Here is a 21,258-nt window from a genome sequence, read left to right as displayed (position 1 = left end):
TAGATTTCTATTTACTTATACTAAAGTTATGGTGCAAAAACCAAGAAAAATGCTTATTTGGGTCCCTTTTTGGCCCCTAATTCCTAAACTGTTGGGACCTAAACTCCCAAAATCAATACCAACCTTCCTTTTGTAGTCATTAACATTGTGTTTAAATTTCATTGATTTCTATTTACTTAAACTAATGTTATTGTGCGAAAACCAAGAATAATGCTTATTTGGGCCCTTTTTTGGCCCCTAATTCCTAAACTGTTGAGACCAAAACTCCCAAAATCAATCCCAACCGTTCTTTTGTGGTCATAAACCTTGTGTCAAAATTTCATAGATTTCTATTAACTTAAACTAAAGTTATAGTGCGAAAACCAAGAAAATGCTTATTTGGGCCCTTTTTGGCCCCTAATTCCTAAAATATTGGGACCAAAACTCCCAAAATCAATACCAACCTTCCTTTTGTGGTCATAAACCTTGTGTTAAAATTTCATAGATTTCCATTCACTTTTACTAAAGTTAGAGTGCGAAAACTAAAAGTATTCGGACGCCGTACGACGACGACGACGCAGACGCCAACGTGATAGCAATATACGACGAAATTTTTTTCAAAATTTGCGGTCGTATAAAAATCTAAGTACATTTTTAAATTCAGCATATCAAAGAACCCCAAGGATTCAATTTTTGTTAAAATCAAACTAAGTTTAATTTTGGACCCTTTGGATCTTAATGTAGACCAATTTGAAAACGGGACCAAAATTTAAGAATCTACATACATAGTTAGATTCGGCATATCAAAGAACCCCAATTATTCAATTTTTGATGAAATCACACAAAGTTAAATTTTGGACCCTTTGGGCCCCTTATTCCTAAACTGTAAGGACCAAAACTCCCAAAATCAAACCCAACCTTCCTTTTATGGTCATAAACCTTGTGTTTAAATTTCATAGATTTCTATTTACTTATACTAAAGTTATGGTGCAAAAACCAAAAATAATGCTTATTTGGGCCCCTTTTTGGCCCCTAGTTCATAAACTGTTGTGACCTCAACTCCAAAAATCGATCCCAACCTTCCTTTTGTGGTCATAAACCTTGTGTTAAAATTTCATTGATTTCTATTCACTTAAACTAAAGTTATTGTGGGAAAACCAAGAATAATGCTTATTTGGGCCCTTTTTTGGCCCCTAATTCCTAAACTGTTGGAACCAAAACTCCCAAAATCAATCCCAATCTTTCTTTTGTGGTCATAAACCTTATGTCAAAATTTCATAGATTTCTATTTACTTAAACTAAAGTTATAGTGCGAAAACCAAGAAAATGCTTATTTGGGCCCTTTTTGGCCCCTAATTCCTAAAATGTTGGGACTAAAACTCCCAAAATCAATCCCAACCTTCCTTTTGTGGTCATAAACCTTGTGTTAAAATTTCATAGATTTCTATTCACTTTTACTAAAGTTAGAGTGCGAAAACTAAAAGTATTCGGACGACGACGACGACGCCGACGACGACGACGACGACGACGCCAACGTGATAGCAATATACGATGAAAAATTTTTCAAATTTTGCGGTCGTATTATAATGCACTAAAACCAAACTTTCATACTGTATAAAAGGACATAATGCACTAAAACCAAACTTTCATACTGTATAAAAGGACATAAACTGCAAATGTTGATATTTTTTTCATGGCTATCATGACTATAATGTATAACTAGAGGCTCTTTGTGTCGCTCACCTTGGTCTATGTGCACATTAAACAAAGGACACAGATGGATTCATGACAAAATTGTGTTTTGCTGATAGTGGTGTGTTTGTAGATCTTACTTTACTGAACATTCTTGGTACTTAGAATTTTCTCTATCTATAATAAACTTGGACCTTTAGATTTTGTAAAAATTCACAAAAATTTACCAAATTAGTGAAAATTGTTAAAAATTGAATAAAATGGGTAACAACTCCTTAAGGGGTCAACTGACGATTTTGGTCATGTTGACTTACTTTTAGATCTTATTTAGCTGAACATTATTGCTGTTGACAAGTTATCTCTATCTATAACAATATTCAAGATAATAACCAAAAACAGTAAAATTTCCTTAAAATTACTAATTTAGGGGCAGCAACCCAACAACAGGTTATCTGATTTATCTGAAAATTTCAAGGCAGATAGATCTTGACCTGTTACACAATTTTACCCATTGTCAGATTTGCTCTAAATGCTTTGGTTTTTGAGTTATAAGCCCAAAACTGCATTTTACCCCTATGTTCTATTTTTAGCCATGGCGGCCATCTTGGATGGTTGGCCGGGTCACCGGACACATTTTTTAAACAAAATACCCCAATGATGATTTTGGCCAAGTTTGGTGTAATTTGGCCAAGTAGTTTCAGAGGAGAAGATGTAAAAGATTACTAAGAATTATGAAAAATGGTTAAAAATTGACTATTAAGGGCAATAACTCCTAAAGGGGTCAACTGACCATTTCGGTCATGTTGACTTATTTGTAAATCTTTTTTTGCTGAACATTATTGCTGTTTACAGTTTATCTCTATCTATAATAATATTCAAGATAATAACCAAAAACAGCAAAATTTCATTAAGATTACTTATTCTGGGGCAGCAACCCAAAACAGGGTTGTCCAATTCATCTGAAAATTTCAGGGCAGGTAGATCTTGACCTGATAAACAAATTTACCTCATGTCAGATTTACTCTAAATGCTTTGGTTTTTGAGTTATAAGCCAAAAACTGCATTTTACCCAAGGTTCTATTTTTAGCCAAGGCGGCCATCTTGATTGGATGGCTGGGTCACTGGACACATTTTTCAAACTACATACCCCAAAGATGGTTGTGGCCAAGTTTGGATTGATTTGGCCAAGTAGTTTCAGAGGAGAAGATTTTTGTAAAAGATTACTAAGATTTACGAAAAATGGTTAAAAATTGACTATAAAGGGCAATAACTCCTAAAGGGGTCAACTGACCATTTCGGTCATGTTGACTTATTTGTAAATATTACTTTGCGGAACATTATTGCTGTTTACAGTTTATCTCAATCTATAATAATATTCAAGATAATAACCAAAAACAGCAAAATTTCCTTAAAATTACTAATTCAGGGGCAGCAATCCAACAACAGGTTATCCGATTTATCTGAAAATTTCAGGGCAGATAGATCTTGACCTGTTACACAAGTTTACCCCTTGTCAGATTTGCTCTTAATGCTTTGGTTTTTGAGTTATAAGCCAAAAACTGCATTTTACCCCTATGTTCTATTTTTAGCCATGGCAGCCATCTTGGATGGTTGGCCGGGTCACCGGACACATTTTTTAAACTAGATACCCCAATGATGATTTTGGCCAAGTTTGGTGTAATTTGGCCCAGTAGTTTCAGAGGAGAAGATTTTTGTAAAAGTTAACGACGCCGGACGACGACGGACGACAGACGACGGACACCAAGTGATGGGAAAAGCTCACTTGGCCCTTTGGGTCAGGTGAGCTAAAAATTTGCAGTGATTCCCAGCCCTTAATTGGAGCTTCTTATATGGTTATAATGTATAGAATTTTTACATGTCCCCTCTCTAAATGTTGCCAAGTTAAGGCCCCCTTTTTCAAAATCCTGGATGTCCATCTGCTATAATTTACCTCCTATCTAAATAATAAATGACAGTTTATAGTTCATTCTCAAAATAGTCTGTCATTCTTTCATACCATCAAATGGAGAAAAAATTGTTTATATTTGGCTGTATCGAGTTCCTTTTATTATATTGCAGTAGAACTTTCACAAATTATGGTAAGAATCTCAACCTACAGAGCCTGGTAAGGAACAAACAATGTATTTATCTAATCCATTTATTTAAGAATTGAATGCTTCTTTTTGAAAATTTATTGGGGTGTAAAAGCGTTGACCGAAGTTCATTTTGTATGAAGCGCTTCTGCGCTTCTCTCTAAAAATGTGTGCACGGTCAACGCTTTTACAACCCTATAAAGTTACAAAAATAAGCATTCAATACTTATAATTACATTTTGTAGCTATGATCATGAAAACCCGATTTTTTTATATTTTTTTAATTAATTCACCTGTGCACTTTATTGTTGGACCACGTGTTATCATGAATGAAAAGTTGTATTGAGCAATGCAACTGCTTACGGAATAACACGTCATGTGTAGTTAGCCAATCAGAATAAAGTATTATAATGAAACATACATCTAATGTAATTATTAATGAATAGAAGTAAATTAATAAACTAGGTACATTTGTATTCAAATGATGCTTTTTCATTGTCAAACATCAAAATGAAATTAAAATATAATGATACATGATATTTGTTAATCCCCTCTTTGGCATGCTTCCTATTGCTTAGACACCCTGGATAGTAAATCCCCCCTTTGCTATTGCTTCCTGCTATTTAGACACCCTAGATAATAAAATAATTCATTTGCTTCTGAAATAATAAACTCTGTGGTTTTCCTGTTGGGGGAAACCAATAAAACAACATTTAATAGAAGCAGACATAGATTACAGTAGCCAATGACAAATCAATAGAATAAATCTATTTAAAGTGTGATTTAGAAATAAATCATAAAGAGGCAAAAAAAAATAATTAAAGAAATATAGTTCTGATTGAAAAATCGACATCATAGAAGAAACAGCTTAATTCTGGACATAAAATTTTTATCTAATGTGCTACATTGATTAATATAGTAACTTAGTCAGTCTTCACGCCGAGTGGCAGCCCAGGCAGCCCAGGCTGGTAAAATTGCTCTCGGGCCTGTAAAAATCAGACCTACAGGCCAACAGAATCTAACTAAAATTTTTCAAAAATTGAGCTGCGGGCCTGTAGATTTAGCAGTTCAGCGTGAAGACTGCTTAGTTAGAACTTTTTGGTATTGATTATTGGCTAGAACATGTTATGTTTATTATACAAACATGTATATCATATTATCATTATAAGAAATCTTCACATAGTTACTCATAAGGAAGTTTTCACAGTTGAAAATAGGGTAATTTTTTCTTTTCTTTTTTTAAAAACTAGCAATGAAAGTAAAACAAGCATGAAGAAACAAAGTCTGGAAAATTGATTTGTTGGACTGACGGACGTACAGAAATACAGACAGAGTGCAAACCTAAAGTCCCCTTTGACTTCGTCAGTAGCTATACATAGGGGACTTATAATCTCTAACTAATACAATGGGCCTATATTTGGAGTAAAAAAAAATCATAATATCTTTTTGAAGCCTTGGTTGTGAACTAAACTAGCTCAGGCCTTATATTAGGGAGCAACCAATCAACTTCTAGGGGGGGGGGGGGTATATTTTTTGTCTTGGTCAGAATTTTTTCTCTCAAACAAACAAATTTATTTAGATTTAAAAAAAAAAAATTTAACATTAAAAAACAAGGTATTGGGGGAATTTGCATTGTTTCAGAATATTTTTTTCAATCAAATTTGGGATCAGAATATTTTTAAGAAAACATCATACCCCCTCCGCCCATGGTATTATCTTTTGAAACTCTATTTTAAACTCCCTTATAAAAACAACTTGTTGAAAAAAAGAACTGAAGTGATCAGACTACATTTTTTAATTTGGTTGAATTTTTTTTACAGAAAATGAAGATCCTTATGTGTGCATCAACAGTCTTTTTGAAAGCTATTTAGAAATGATACAAAGCAGAACACCAACAAATAAAAGCATCTGACAGTTAAGAACTGTTTAACAGAGAGTAAATTATACACTGCTATTTTACCTCAAATCAATGCTGCTTGAAAGACAACAATCTACATGTACAATGTAAAATATACAAACAAAACTAATAAACTATTGAATTAAGGAACTAATTTTTGATGTAACAAGGAGCTGTTGAAAATTGCTCAACCTTTTGAGCTCCAATAGGTTCAGCTTATTCTGATGGGAACCTGTGTAAATTTGGATTTCTTTATAAAGTACTCAACTGAGAAAAAAACATTGTATCAGTAGTAGTCAGTACACAGATTTCAACAGCTCTTATATCATTTAAATCAGTATATTAGTATTTTTGAGTTCACAAATTTATTCCACACACACACACACAGCTTTGACAATGTTCAAAGTACCACAGATTCTAAATACAAGTATTACTGACATGAGTGAGAACAAAATCTTCCATCAAGTTGTTTATTTGTTATTACATAAATACCTTATGAGATTTTAATGATAAAGGTTTTCTTAACATCTCATAATGAGTAACACTCATGCCAAGTATCATTGATATACATCAAGTGGATCAAAAGTTACTGTTGTCTTCAGACAGTTATTTGACCTTGTCAGAATGTGATGAAATAATACAAAAGACAAACCCAACAGAGATGACGTGAATCAAAAATTGATGCTAAATATCATAGACAAGAGGTGAAAAAGTCCTACACTATATATTGTCTAAATAATAAATATGTGCCTGAAATGTTTCCCAAATTGACCGTGGTTGAAGGTGCCATATGACATGTTTTTTATAAATTTTGTTTTTCCGCAATCTTTCTGGCATGAATGTTGCTCACTGTTGAAGGTTACACTGTGTCATGCAGCTGTTCATATCTTAGAGCTTTGACGAATTATTGTCTCATTGGCATTCTAAATTCTTAATGTTACTCTTATAACAAAAATTGTAATAATACTTTAATTTTTTTCTGCAAAATCATGCAAAACTATGGTTGAACACAATGTTTTTGATAAAGTTTTAAATGACAACAAGAATGCGTCCCTAGGACACAGATGCCCTATCCGCACTATCATTTTCTATGTTCAGTGGACCTTGAAAATGGGGTAAAACCTCTAATTTGGCATCATTAGAATTATAAAGATCATATCATAGGGAACATGTGTTCTTAGTTTAAAATTGATTGGACTTCAACTTCATCAAAAACTATCTTGACCAAAAACTCTAACCTGAAGCTGGACAGACGGACAAACAACATGACATATGAACGAACTGAAGAACTAACAAACAGACGCACAGACCAGAAAACATAATGCTCATAAATGGAGCGTAAAAAAAGTGCCAGTAAGAAGCAAAGCCCTGCTCAAACTATCATATTCCAATGGTCAGTATACTATTTTTTTCTACTGTCCTTTCCTAACTGTTACTGTACTTAATTTTGTATTTTATTTCAAAGTTTAAAAGTCAAAACCAAGTTGTTTTTGTGAGAAAAAAATAAAAATAGAAATCATGTATGATGGGTTGCTAATTTTATATACTTCTAGTAAACAGCAACTCAAGACATACACACATAGGTCACAAAAAGAAGGGTTACAATTTGCCATTTCAGAATCTAATACATTCTAGGGAATATTTTCACTTACACCAAAACAGTCTGGTTGAAAACATTGAAAACAACAGAAATTCAACCATGGAGAGTCGAGCGCATCAGACTACTAACACAAAGGTTACTGGTTTGATTCACGCTCCGGGGAAAAATTTCAGGGACTGAATTTTCGGCTCTCCCTTGACACCATTTGCGAGTATGGTCTTGAGAAACGATTATAGGGACTAGTCAGTTGGAAGGGACTAAAAATGGCTGACCCATGTCCAGAGAGAGCCCCATCTCTTGCACTTAAAAGACACCCTTGTAGATTTCGAAAAAAGAGTAGGCTAATGTTGTTACAATTAAGGCAGCACTTGCATCCGTAAAGTGGAAAGTGAGTAATACAAGTTACCATAACTTGTTTCCTAATCCTCTATAAATAAATATATTTAAACTAACCATTAAGGCAACATTTATTATTTCATTTTATTTCATTTTGTGGTATGAATGATGAGTTTACCCATAGTCCTTTAGAATCTGAAACTGATTGTAACATTAAAATCTTACTTGTCATAAGGTAGTTGTTGAGATGTAAAACTTTTACTTGGATCTGCAACTTGTTCCTCCATCACACTATTTCTTCGAGAATCTGTGTTATATACACGGTGTTGAGTCTGAAAGGTAAAATAAAATTACTTGTGAGCAATGAGAGGGTTTTAACATTTCCTTTTACATTATGAACTTGAAATTAAAAATGGGGGCCTGCTTGGCTGAGTGGTCTAACTAGTCAAACTGCTGTATCACAAGCCTGTCTAAGGATGTGAGTCTGAATCCTGTACATGGCATATGTGAGCTCAACTCCAATCTCAATTGACTAGGATTGTTAGTTTTCCTATCAAAGGTAAGTTGTTCTCTCTCACTAGGGGCACCCCGACTTCCTCCACACATAAAACTGACTGCAACAAAATAGTACAATCAATCAGTGTACAATAAAATTGAGAATGGAAATGGGGAATGTGCCAAAGAGACAACAACCTGACCATAGAAAAAAACAACAGCAGAAGGTCACCAACAGGTCTTCAATGTAGCGAGAAATTCCCGCACCCGGAGGCGTCCTTCAACTGGCCCCTAAACAAATATATACTAGTTCAGTGATAATGAACGCCATACTAATTTCCAAATTGTACACAAGAATTGAAGAAACTAAAATCAAAATAATACAAGACTAACAAAGGCCAGACCATTTCATACACCTGGCAAACATAGTTGACCTACTGTTTAAAATAGGGATGTCAACCTCAGTGAAGATTTACTAATCAAGTTACTATACTCGTTGGATTTACTGAGCAATACTCGAGTATTTGCTCGGTAAAATATTCATAATATCTATACAACCAGATGCTCTGCAGGGCACAGCTTTATACGACCACAGAGGTCGAACCCTGAACAGTTTGGGAAAATATGAACACAACATTCAACCTGGATTCAGCTCTGAATTTGGATTGTGATTAAATAGTTGACACAGCATAGGTTTCTGACACAGAATGAATGTGGTCTTATGAACTTAAAAATTATTTTTTTGCTTTTGAGCAATTCACTTTGCTGTTGAATATTAATCCTCTCAAAAAAAAATGTTTGAAGAAATTATCTTTTTATTTCTGAAATCTGAAAAACTGAACCCCCCCCCCCCCCCTCATTTTTTTTATTCCCCCTTTCTTTCCCTTATTCCAAAAATGATCTCAATTCAATTTTCTAATGGAGTTTGCAACAATAACTACATCATAAAATATTAAAATATAAAATGTCATGGTAAAATTAATTTTAATTAATAGTAACTTCTAAAAAAATAAATGGGGAATGTGTCCAAAGGGACACAGATGATGCATATAGCAAACTAAGTTTAATTTTGGACCCTTTGGACCTTAATGTAGACCAATCTAAAAACAGGACCTAAAATTAAGAATCTAAATACACGGTTAGATTCGGCATATCAAAGAACCCCCATATTTCAATTTTTCGATGAACTCAAACAAAGTTTAATTTTGGACCCTTTTGGCCCCTAATTCCTAAACTGTTGGAACCAAAACTCCCAAAATCAATCACGACCTTACTTTTGTGGTCATAAACCTTGTGTTTAAATTTTATAGATTTCTATTTACTTATACTACAGTTATTGTGCGAAAACCAAAAAAAATGCTTATTTGAGCCCTTTTTAAGCCCCGAATTCCTAAACATTTGGTACCAAAACTCCCAAAATCAATCCCAACCTTCCTTTTGTGGTCATAAACCTTGTGTAAAAATTTCATAGATTTCTATTTACTTAAACTAATGTTATTGTGCGAAAAACCAAGAATAATGCTTATTTGGGCCCTTTTTTGGCCCCTAATTCCTAAACTGTTGAGACCAAAACTCCCAAAATCAATCCCAACCTTCCTTTTCTTGTCATAAACCTTGTGTTTAAATTTCATAGATTTCTATTAATTTATACTAAAGTTAAAGTGCGAAAACCAAATGTCTTTTGACGATGACAACGACAACGACGACGACGACGCCAACGTCATACCAATATCAAAATTTTGCGGTCGTATAAAAATGCTTGTTTTTGGCCCCTTTAATACTAGACTGTTTGCCCCATAACCCTTTAAACAAATCCCAACCTTCTTATTATGGTATTAAGCATTGTGGTACAATGTCAGAGCAATTGAAATACTAATACACAACTTATTGTACTGAAATGAGATAAATGCTTGTTTTGGGCCCCTTTGAGCCCCTAATTCCTAACCCTTTGGGACCATAACCCCCAAAATCAATCCCAACCTTCCTTTGAGGTTGTTAACATTGTGTTAAAATTTTATTGATTTCAATTTACTTATACTAAGAGTGCATTTGTTTCTAACCCGAAATTTTGTCATCGATGACTATCGTTTTGTAAACGTTAAGCTGCTAGAAACAAATAAATCGTTTAATAAACTTTATTGACCCCACATAGTCAGACAGAAATAGATTACACTCACGCACTGTAAACAAACAGGTAAAAATTATTACCGGTACAAAAACAGCAATATTTGGGAACCTTAAAAAATTAAAAAATCAAATTTAGTAGAGGGTCCATAATTAGAGCTTACTAATGCCTTCAATCATTTTCATTTTTGTTCAACGAATTTGTACTCATTAAAAATTTTATCTTGTCAACTTGTCTTGGACAAGACGATTTCTCAACTTTGTTAGGTAACTAACCAGTCCTGCTGCTGAAACTATATGCTCTGACGGTACAGAGGTAGTGGAATGACAAGATAACTGTATCATGAGAAGAATTTATAAAAACATATCTTAAGGTAGATTCATGGTATACTGCATTCTTGGATTGGACAATCGCAGTACACAAACCATCTAGATCTTTGCCCAAATCTGCAAATTAGGAGACAGATTGGCAATTTATAGGATAGACTGTTAATTTATAGAAAGAAAACTTGCATTATTCAAAATGTTTAAATAAATACCAAATAATTGGGTTTTTAAAATATTTTTTTCAACTTGGTCATTTAAGGGTAGATAACGTAAGGTATAAAAAAATCTAACTGAGGAAATGTATACCTATGATCTTTGGTCAATGCATTTACTTCATAATCATTCATCTGTTATTTAGATGACTTTTGTATATACAGCACAATATATAAACAAAAACACATGACACATGTCATTCAAAATATTTTATCTATCATTTTTTTCCAATCCTATAAAAATATTTCTAATACAAAAAGTCATTTGTGTAATCTGTTTTCATTTTCATTTACTAAAATGGAAAACTTGATATATCTGATAATGAACAGTGAAAATGTCATTTTTCAAGCCTCAAGAGACTGCTCATTTACTGGGTCAGAAATCTGACAGTTGTAGGAGAAATTCTGACATACTATTGTTCAGTGCAAAACTGTTACAGATGTGAATGAAACAAGACAATAGAATATATTGTACATCTGCAACAAATAAAAATAAAACGAGAAAAACACAAAATCTTATATCCCTTACCTAGAAGTCCAGGTAGTTATCTTGTAGTGTAGATTTCTTTTAAGACGTACAATAAATTCAAATTTAAACAAGATTGCACACGCTGAAATGTCTCGCCTTCTTTACTAATCATTGATATTATGTTGATAGACCTAAATATAAAGCTTTATTACAACTGTCACATAAACTCAACATTAACCAAGAAAACTCAACATTGATCAATGAACCATGAAAATGAGGTCAAGGTCAGATAAACCATGCCAGGCAGACATGTACAGCTAACAATTCTTCAATACAACAAATATAGTTGACTTATTGCTTATAAATTTAGAAAAACAGACCAAAACACAAACACTTAACACTGAGCAATGAACCGTGAAAATGAGGTCAAGGTCAAATGAAACCTGCGTAACAGACATATAGATCATAAAATATTTCCATACACCAAATATAGTTGACCTAATGCATAAAGTATTAGAAAAATGTACCAAAACTCAAAAACTTAACTTTGACCACTGAACCATGAAAATAAGGTCAAGGTCAGATGACACCTGCCAGTTGGATATGTACACCTTACAGTCCTTCCATACACCGAATATACTAGACCTATTGCTTATAGTATCTGAGATATGGACTTGACCACCAAAACTTAACCTTATTCACTGATCCATGAAATGAGGTTGAGGTCAAGTGAAAACTGTCTGACGGGCATGAGGACCTTGCAAGGTATGCATATACCAAATATAGTTATCCAATTACTTATAATAAGAGAGAATTTAACATTAGAAAAAATCTTAACTTTTTTTTCAAGTGGTCACTAGCTGAACCATGAAAATGAGGTCAAGGACATTGGACATGTGACTTAAGGAAAGTAAGTTCGTAACATGAGGCATCTATATACAAAGTATGAAGCATCCAGGTCTTCTTAGTCTACCTTCTAAAATATAAAGCTTTTAAGAAGTTAGCTAACCCTGCAGCGCCAGATCACTATCCCTATGTTGAGCTTTCTGCAACAAAAGTTGCAGGCTCAACAAAAATCACATCTGCTCTATCTCAAAAAGATTTTTACAGTGTGGTGTACTACTATTGGACAAATAATATTAAAATTATAGAAAAGTCTACCTATTCTAACTCTAAATATAGACAATTCTAATTTAAGGGGGTCTAAAATTCAGTTTGACCTTTTTTAACTGGACCAAATCACTACTTAGTTAACTGACAATTCAGCACCCAAATTTTTTTTTTATCATGTCATTTCAACCATTACCTAATATTTCATACATGAAATATATCAAGAAATATATTAGGAGAGTGTGAAAAATATTTGCAAGTTATACACTATTTACACTATATATATAGCTAGGAACTAATATATACGCAGACAACACAAAACCAAAGGACTGTGTCCTTGGACCAGAAGGTGTATATTGTATTATTTTAAAAACCCATATTTCCCCCCTAAACAGGATTCCAATGTAACAATAAAGTGGTCTTAGATTGTGTAATTATAATTGAATCATAGGTTTAACTTGTCAGTGATCAATGATACCTAGGCCTGATTTGTATAAATACATGTAACAAACAAATACGGTAATTGATAAAATCTCCCATGCTGCAAGCTGGTGTTGTGTGTGAATCACTATTTACACAGGTTAAATATGATCTTTGGTGGTTAGGAATGACAAAACTCCCTGACAGCATTCAAATACTAAATACTGTAAATTGGAATACTTTTGATTTTTGGGGCACTACAGTAAAAAGTGTTTAAATTAAACACAGCAAATCAAAATATTCATCAAAATAATCAGATTATTATTTTACCAAATAAATTAAATATGAGATTGATGCTAAAAATAAAATTTTGAAACACATAAATTTGCCAACTAGTTTTATTTTAAAATTGCTTACAGCTATATCCTTATATCAAAATATACCAATAGATAGTAGGAGGTGCATACTTGAATTATCTTTTAAAAAGATATAATTAATGGTTGAATTGAAGGGGTGCTAAAATCACATGATGCCTCCCAGTTTTTTTGTTGAAATTGTTTGGTCAAAGTTTGTTTACATGGTTTAATGCTATGTGAAACCTTTTCAAGAACCTTTCAGAATCAAAACTAAAATAGAAGCTATAGAGTGGCATAATATGTTATAAAAGGAATATACTGTGAAATTTTTTAACACTGAAATCCATTTAGTAATTTATGAGAGAAAAATCTTCCTATTTTATTAAACTCAAAATATGGGCTGAATCTTAATGTAAAGTAGTGATTTGGTCCAGAATTTACTTAGACTGTCAAACTATCTTTTCAGGCATATTATCAAAATAAGATTGATAAATTGATTGTTGGTTGATTAAAGTCAAGTGACAAATAGTTGATGCATGTTCATCAAGACAAGAACAAATTTACAATGAATACAAAAGGTAGGTCCTGAAATAGAGGCTGTCTGGGATGAAGGTCAATTTAATTTGACTGCCAGTGTCACTATAAAATATGGTAAATTGGATAGTAGTTTTGCATTGTTAGGCCAGCTACCAACCACTAAATGAGTTGTTAGAGGGGTTCTTAACATGCAGATAGTATGGTACTCTTTACATAAGGCATCTTATATAATGTCCTCATTCTGACTGTACGTGGCTGTGTACTTGTACATCCAGCACAGTGAAATTGACTCTCCACTGCTGGTTGGAAATAGACCATTTGACCATATATATTTTTCCATTCACCTTTAGGACTATCAGAAGCTTATCAGAGCTTTTTTATGAGAAAGTCTGACTACATGCTCCAAGGAGAATGGATCTCTTACCTCATATCTATGCTTATACTTTTAACATGTATTTGATTTTGATAACATAAAATTGAAAGATATCTCACTATGGTGGTAGACAAAGATATGTTAAGATAGATAAACATTGATAAAAGGGTAAAAATAAACATGATAAACTGCAAAAAAAAAGATAAATAATTAATTATCATGAGTATACAAAATCTAATATGTCTGAAATTAATTCTATTCTAGTAAATTTTCTCCAATACACCTGATCTGGGGAAAAGTACTACTGAAAGAAACAAACATGTTCCATGTATATATATCAAATAACTTGTAAACAAAATTTGTTCTTTTTTTTATCAAATACATGTACTTCATAAATAAAAACAATTTGTCAATTTAGCAGGTTTAGAGATAGCTTGATAAATATATAATAATTAAACAGATAACCTTTTTTTTATTATTGCAACTTAATTTTCCTGTGACGTTACTTTCTGTGACTTAATCCTGCTTTGGTTATAATGTTATACATGTATGTGCAAAATTCATAAAATTGAAAAAAGAGATTTATCTAAATGAACTGCTATTTCATCAAAATAGAGCAAAATAAAGGATCTGAATAAAAAGAAAAAAAATTATGTAAAATTCTAGACATTATCTTAGATGGAAAATATTTGATCAAGCTACAGGTTGTTTAATGGTGAATATATAGAGGACAATCATGGTGGACATATATTTTATGGCTATCATTTATCAAAGTATGTCCCATGTTGTACTTTTATATATTTGCCATGTTTTTTACTCTATATTGTTTTAACAATTTGGCAAGACTATGACCAAATTGTAAAAAAATACACATAGATGTTCTAACATCAACACCAAATTCCTTTAAAATAAAATATATGTGACAAATTTAGTTTTTGATATAAGTGTATATCTTTTTATGTACCTGAGGTTCATTTACAATGCTTATAACCATTTCTTCTTTCCCTCTCAAGTATGTGGCTAAGTGTTTGAAACCCTTCACTGTACCCATCCTCAACAGCTCTTGTAGAAAACATTGTAGTTTTTTCTTTAAGTGTGCCTCTTGACTCTAAAAGTACAAATATATGCATGTACAAATGTATAAAAAAAGTACATCTGAATTTTCTTAAATCATGTCCTCTCGGTGGTAGATATAAAAATCTTTCAAGTTACAATGTACCTTGTATTGTGGACACCTTTCCCAACCAATATAAAAAAGAAGATGTGGTATGATTGCCAGTGAGAAAACTCTCCATAAGAGAACAAAATGACACAGAAATTAACAACTATAGGTCACTGTACAGCCTTCAACAATGAGCAAAGCCCCCACCACATAGTCAGCTATAAAAGGCCCGAAATGATAATGTAAAATAATGCAAAACAATTCAAACGAAAAAAAAAAACACAAACAAACGACAATGCACACTTAAATTTGAATTAGTATTTTTTTTTTAAAGAAATTTTACCAAATATACAAATTTGGCCTTGGTAGACATGGTAGATGAGACCTCAGAAGTGAAATTAATTTTCATTTCAGATTTTTGTATACATCAATATCTTGTACCTTAGTATAGTTGGCATCCATGGTTGATACAAGTAATGTCCCTATTCCTTTTGAAAAATGTTAATATAAACGCAGCGTTCTCCCAAGATAAATAAAATAGCATCTTGGTAAACATGGTAAATAAGGAAATTTGAAATACTACTTATTTCTAAAAATTAAAGCATCACATCCATAACACAATCAGTACAACATGTTCAAGAAAATCAATTCAGATAGCATCACATTACCATGATGTTAAAAAGACCAGGGGAGAACACTGAATTACCAACCTTCATTAGGAGAACTGACAATCAGAGTCAATTGAAATCAGAGTCAAATCATCTTGTCATGACATGAGTGGTACTCAAACTCACAACCTCAGTGTTGACGAATTATTGTCATATACATTGTAGTATGAAAACATTACTATATATATATTGTAGCACCATCAAAAATTGACCATGTTGACTGACATAAGTTCTATGTTGTAGCACCATCAAAAATTGACTAATTGATTGATTTGTGATTAACACCAATTTCAGCACTAGTGGCTCAGTCTGCACATGCTGCACCTCAAGCCAATTGTCTTATATCCCTAATTAGAAAAAAAATATATTTTGACTAGTTTTAGACATGTATACAATTATGTACATATAAAATAAATGGGGAATTATATAATAATAATGTCCATGGGATACAGATGATGTTCCTGCTTACATATACATTGTATATCATATAGAGTTATATAAAAGGAGCATAACTGATGAACGGTAAGATTGACGATACCCAAATTTTTTACTGATCTGAGTTTTGTAGTAATTGGTATTGTTTCCTAACATTTGGTGGGGGCAAACTTAAGTTAGAGAATGGAAACAATAAATTCAGCAATTTTTCCTTTTGTATTTAAATTTGTAAAGGGGGCATAACTCTAGAAAGGTTAAGGTGATACATGTACCACAAAAATTCTAAAAAGCATTGTGTATATACCACAAAAATTCTAATAAGCATTGTGTATATTAAGTCCATTCAATTTGGTAGAGAATGGAAACCAACTCTAATACGAACAGACGAGGGTTAACCTTAGTGCCCCCTTGGATTCGGCGGGGGAATAATCATATAGGAATATTGGGCTTTTGATTATAGAAGTGGGAAAAGATTTTGGTGCAAACTGCATGGCAGCCATTTTTAATTGGTGGAGGAAATCAGAGTACCTAGAGAGAAGCACTGACCATCTGTAGGAAAACTGACAATCATAGTCATTTAAGATTGTAGTCTAATTTTTGTACTTGCTCATATTTTGAATCATAGGGAGGAACTTTATTACTGACCTCAATATGCACACCACTACACATTTCTTAAACTTACATGTATTCTGTAATGTTTAAAACAAGTAGTTACAAAGATATAATAATCCACAGATTTCTTACCAAGCAAGGATTAAGTATACATGTACTATAACAGTTTCTATCTTTGTCCTTCCTCCTTCCCTTCATTCCTCAGTTATAGTACTTAACAAAAGAATAAACAATAAATGTTTAAAACAAGTAGTTCCATAGATATAATAGTTAATCCACAGATTTCCTATCTTTGTCCTTCCTCCTTAATGCAAGTTCTTATTTATTGCGATGCTCATATGCATTCAGTCACATTTATAGCATTAATTTAATAAAACCTTGCAATAATTTCTGAATTAAAAGTAGTACAAATGTACCTTCAATGACCTTCATGACCTTTTGTTGTTTAGTTTATATTAATAGCTATCAAATGGATGTACCTTTTAACAATCGAACTGATTTAAGAAATAATTGATGCAAGCTATACTTTATTGTAGTTTTAACATGGGTAGGCATTATATTCATGATTATTTTTGCCCGAGTGATAGTGAGGGCTAAAATAACACTATAGAATGCCTACCCATGTTAAAACTACAATAAAGTATAGTTGCATCAATTATTTTGATTCTGATTAGGACAATTAAGGTAATGTCTATGTCCGATGTGTATAAGGGTAAAGTGATTGTGTAGGCTCTTCCATGAACCTCCCTTTTTTTGTTTGTAAAGAAACAAACGGCTGGCACTGTGATTTTTCGGAGGGAGAGGTTTTTGAACAGCCAGCATGAACGGTTGTCGGATCTACATGTAGGTCAAATATGTTAATTTCGGAATGCAACACATTACAGTCATAATAAACATGATAAAGGAATTAGTGTGCATCATTTAAGAGTTTGGAAGTGTTTTATGTATATGAAAAATATTAAATGCATGCCAATTTGATCAAATTCATTATTCTGCAGTAGTCAATATACACAGGTGCAAAAATATTGTAAAGGATTTAGAGTATGGGTTTATTCATATTTGCGAAAGAAGCATGTCATATATTAGAATACTAATTTTCTGTCAAAATTGAATATTTGACTTGTTTAATGTCAAAACAATTGTTGACCAAAAACAAAAACATCAAAAATGCTCAGAAAAAATAAACAAGGTGGATGATATGAAACCTTTTTTATCACTAATTATGCTTTCACAATAAATTTTAGCTAGTATGATAATGATTCTTTTTGTCCAAACATTGATGAGGACTATCAGTGGAAACCCTTATTTACTGCTGACGAATATTTAGAGACAACAGCGCAGTTTTCTGATCTAGAAAGCCTGAAACTCTATTGTGTGCAAAAATAGTATACAAAAGTACCATGACATGCGCTAGTCCAAATAATCATGGAAGCGGTCTCACTATTTAGCGACAAGAAGCGACAACAAGAATTATTTTAGCGACAACAAGCGACAAGAAACTATTTAGCGACAAGAAAACATATTTTTTTTAATTAAAATTTATTATTGCAATAAATATTAAAATAATATGCAAAAGAAAATAATTTTAGCGACAAGAAAGTTAAAATTGATAGAAAAAAATGAAACATTATTTACATAATATTTTATCATCTATTATGTATAACAGCCAGTATTACGTTTAATTATTAAAAAAACATTAAATACAAATTTCTTTATATCTAATAAAAAAAAATATGTTTTCTTGTCGCTAAATAGTCTTCTTGTTGATTGTTGTCGCTAAAATAATTCTTGTTGTCGCTTCTTGTCGCTTGTTGACGCTTGTTGTCGCTTCTTGACGCTTGTTGTCGCTAATTAGTGAGACCCCATGGAAGGCATCCCAGAAAAAAATTAAAATAGCCTTGCCAGACGTCATAATTATTTGGACTAGACATGCCATTGATGAGATACATGTACTACTTATAGACATAGAATAACTGGGTACCAGACGATCAGGATTATTTATCATGTAACATGTTTATGATTTATTGATCTATATTTTTTTTTAATTGAAATTCTTCTTAGATTCTGCCTTGTCATTGCTTGTTTGCGCCTCCAAAATTGACAAGACTCGAAATGAGGTCAAAATATAATAAAATACCTACAGTTGCATCCATATATATTTTTTAGTGTTCCAGAATCCTTATAAATCAACATAAACATAAAAAAAAAGTGTTTTTCATTGAAATAGCTTCAAATCGGAAATGGCTCTGAACTTATAATTACAAAGCAAATGCGAACTAAAATTTATTTCCGGATTCCATAGAATGAATTTGAAGGGCTATATGACTATATATGATATATTATATACGTTTTATCAGAGAAATATAATGTGTGATATTATGTCTCTTGTTTCATAAATATACTACATTTTAGATTGAGGTTTAATCCTAATTTGTGAGTAAAAAGGGAGATTAAAAAAAATTAACATAATTTAAACCACTGAGAGACATACATACATGTAACATACATGTATATATATGTCTCTGTTTAGTCCCAGGTTTTAAATAGACAGTATTATAGTCCCAGGTTTAAACAGACAATAACCTGCGCAAAGAAAATGCACACTGGATTGTAGCCGTAAGCTGACTACTCGGCTATGAGGGTACTGAGTAATATGTCCCTGACAGTTACAGACACAAGAATCTGGACAGAATGCGCTTTAGAGCTTTTAAACTAACAGCTGTGCGTTAAAATATAACAGGGATCCCGATATCTTTTCGTTTGAAGCAGTCCACAGTGAAATTAATCTAAGAAACAAAATTGCAAGCAATGAGACAACAACTTAAGGTTTTAATCGTTCTGAGTCTCAGCAAAAAAAAAAAGGAAACTATTAAAGATCTATAGGCCTTAAAAAATATCCCAAAATAACAACTTATGTCTCCAATTAAATGATTTGGAGACCCGATAGTGCAAATTTCAGTCAGTGACTTTATAAATTCACACTAAAAGAGCCGAAAAGTCACTAAAAAGATCTACCTGATTAACACCAAGTACGTCTAACTTGACAAATAATATATAAATGTGACAACCATTGTGGTCATAGAAGTAAGTTATGTAAACCAAACCTTGGAGACAAACAACAATAGAACGCTATACACAATATGTGTCTGACAATAACATGAAAGGAAACAGTTGTGTACAATACTATAGTGAGCATGAAAAATAAAGCAGACATAGCAGCAGATGAAAATGCCGGAATAGTCAATCCGCAATCACCCCCTCCCTTTTCCCTAAAAATGTCAATTGGTTGTTCCCTGAACCACTTGGAACCCTTTATATCGAGCTAATAACTAAGATCAAATAATTAAACACATTTATTCCAGCGACTATGAAAATTTTTCTCCGCCGTTGCCACCTTACAAATGAATATCAAATGTAAGAAGACTACCAACCAAAGACAGGTGGGCCATGACAAAGTCGTAAAAACAACGCTTAGCCTGATGACACATAAGTACAGGAGATCCTGCGGAACTTTGATAAAGTGTCAAAGTTTTACCTGTTTAAACAATATATATCCCTACTTGTAAGGTTCAATTTTACAATATACATTGACCAAGATGTCGTTAAATGAAAGCGGATATCCTACATTTATCATTTTTAATCCCCACCTACGATAGTAGAGGGGCATTATGTTTTCTGGTCTGTCCGTCCGTTCGTTCGTCCGTCCGTCCCGCTTCAGGTTAAGTTTTTGGTCAAGGTAGTTTTTGATAAAGTTGAAGTCCAATCAACTTTAAACTTAGTACACGTGATCTCTATGATATGATATGATCTTTCTAATTTTAATGCCAAATTACAGTTTTTACTCCAATTCCACGATCCACTGAACATAGAAAATAATAATCCGTGTACTGGGGACACATTTTTTTTTTTTTAAACTTATGGTCAAATCGCGGAAAGACCATCTCAAGCTTAAATTATTGAAAGCAACCCGATTCAACATTGGCAAAACGTACCGGGCAATCTTGGTGTGATCGAGTCGTTCCTACATTGTTTCAAATTCAACGGCCAAAAGATGAAACTTTACGACTGAATATAAATGCAAACAAACAACTGAATTTTGGCAGCGACATGCATTTAACATGTTTATGTTCTGATATACTCCCAATTAAACACAAAATAGTTATCAATTTAACTAAATGAACTTTCACATGTGAAGACTGTATCACAATAAACACTGTTTACCGCACAAATAATAAGCTACAATAAAGCACAACTGGCAGGATTTTCTATATAATTATACCAAACGACTTTAAAAAGGATCTATCAACAGAAGACCAAGAAAAACATATGAATGTTTTTAACAGAACCACGCCCTTAACTCA

The 21,258-nt window shown here is 32.7% G+C and overlaps 1 protein-coding gene across 2 annotated transcripts in view; it reads right to left on the bottom strand.

The window, feature by feature from the left end:
* The window catches only part of LOC139485069 (uncharacterized), a 35,481-nt gene extending 16,326 nt beyond the window's left edge, over positions 1-19,155 (bottom strand). The window contains exons 1-3 of one of the 2 annotated variants that reach the window (XR_011655245.1): positions 19,039-19,155; positions 14,985-15,128; positions 7,823-7,929 (exon numbers count right to left, since the gene is read on the bottom strand). Coding sequence is in view for 1 of the 2 variants with exons in the window: in XM_071269193.1 (XP_071125294.1) it covers positions 7,823-7,929; positions 14,985-15,128; positions 19,039-19,050 (263 nt within the window). In the remaining variant the exon portion in view is untranslated. The remainder of the gene's footprint in view (positions 1-7,822; positions 7,930-14,984; positions 15,129-19,038) is intronic. The other variant, XM_071269193.1, reaches the window with a different exon arrangement.
* Positions 19,156-21,258: the final 2,103 nt, after the last annotated feature.

Source organism: Mytilus edulis, chromosome 1 (genome assembly GCF_963676685.1).
Source record: "Mytilus edulis chromosome 1, xbMytEdul2.2, whole genome shotgun sequence".
In the NCBI taxonomy this organism is placed as follows: domain Eukaryota; kingdom Metazoa; phylum Mollusca; class Bivalvia; order Mytilida; family Mytilidae; genus Mytilus; species Mytilus edulis.
The sequence above is the reverse complement of the archived record's forward strand: the minus strand, read 5'-3'. Positions and strand labels throughout refer to the sequence as shown.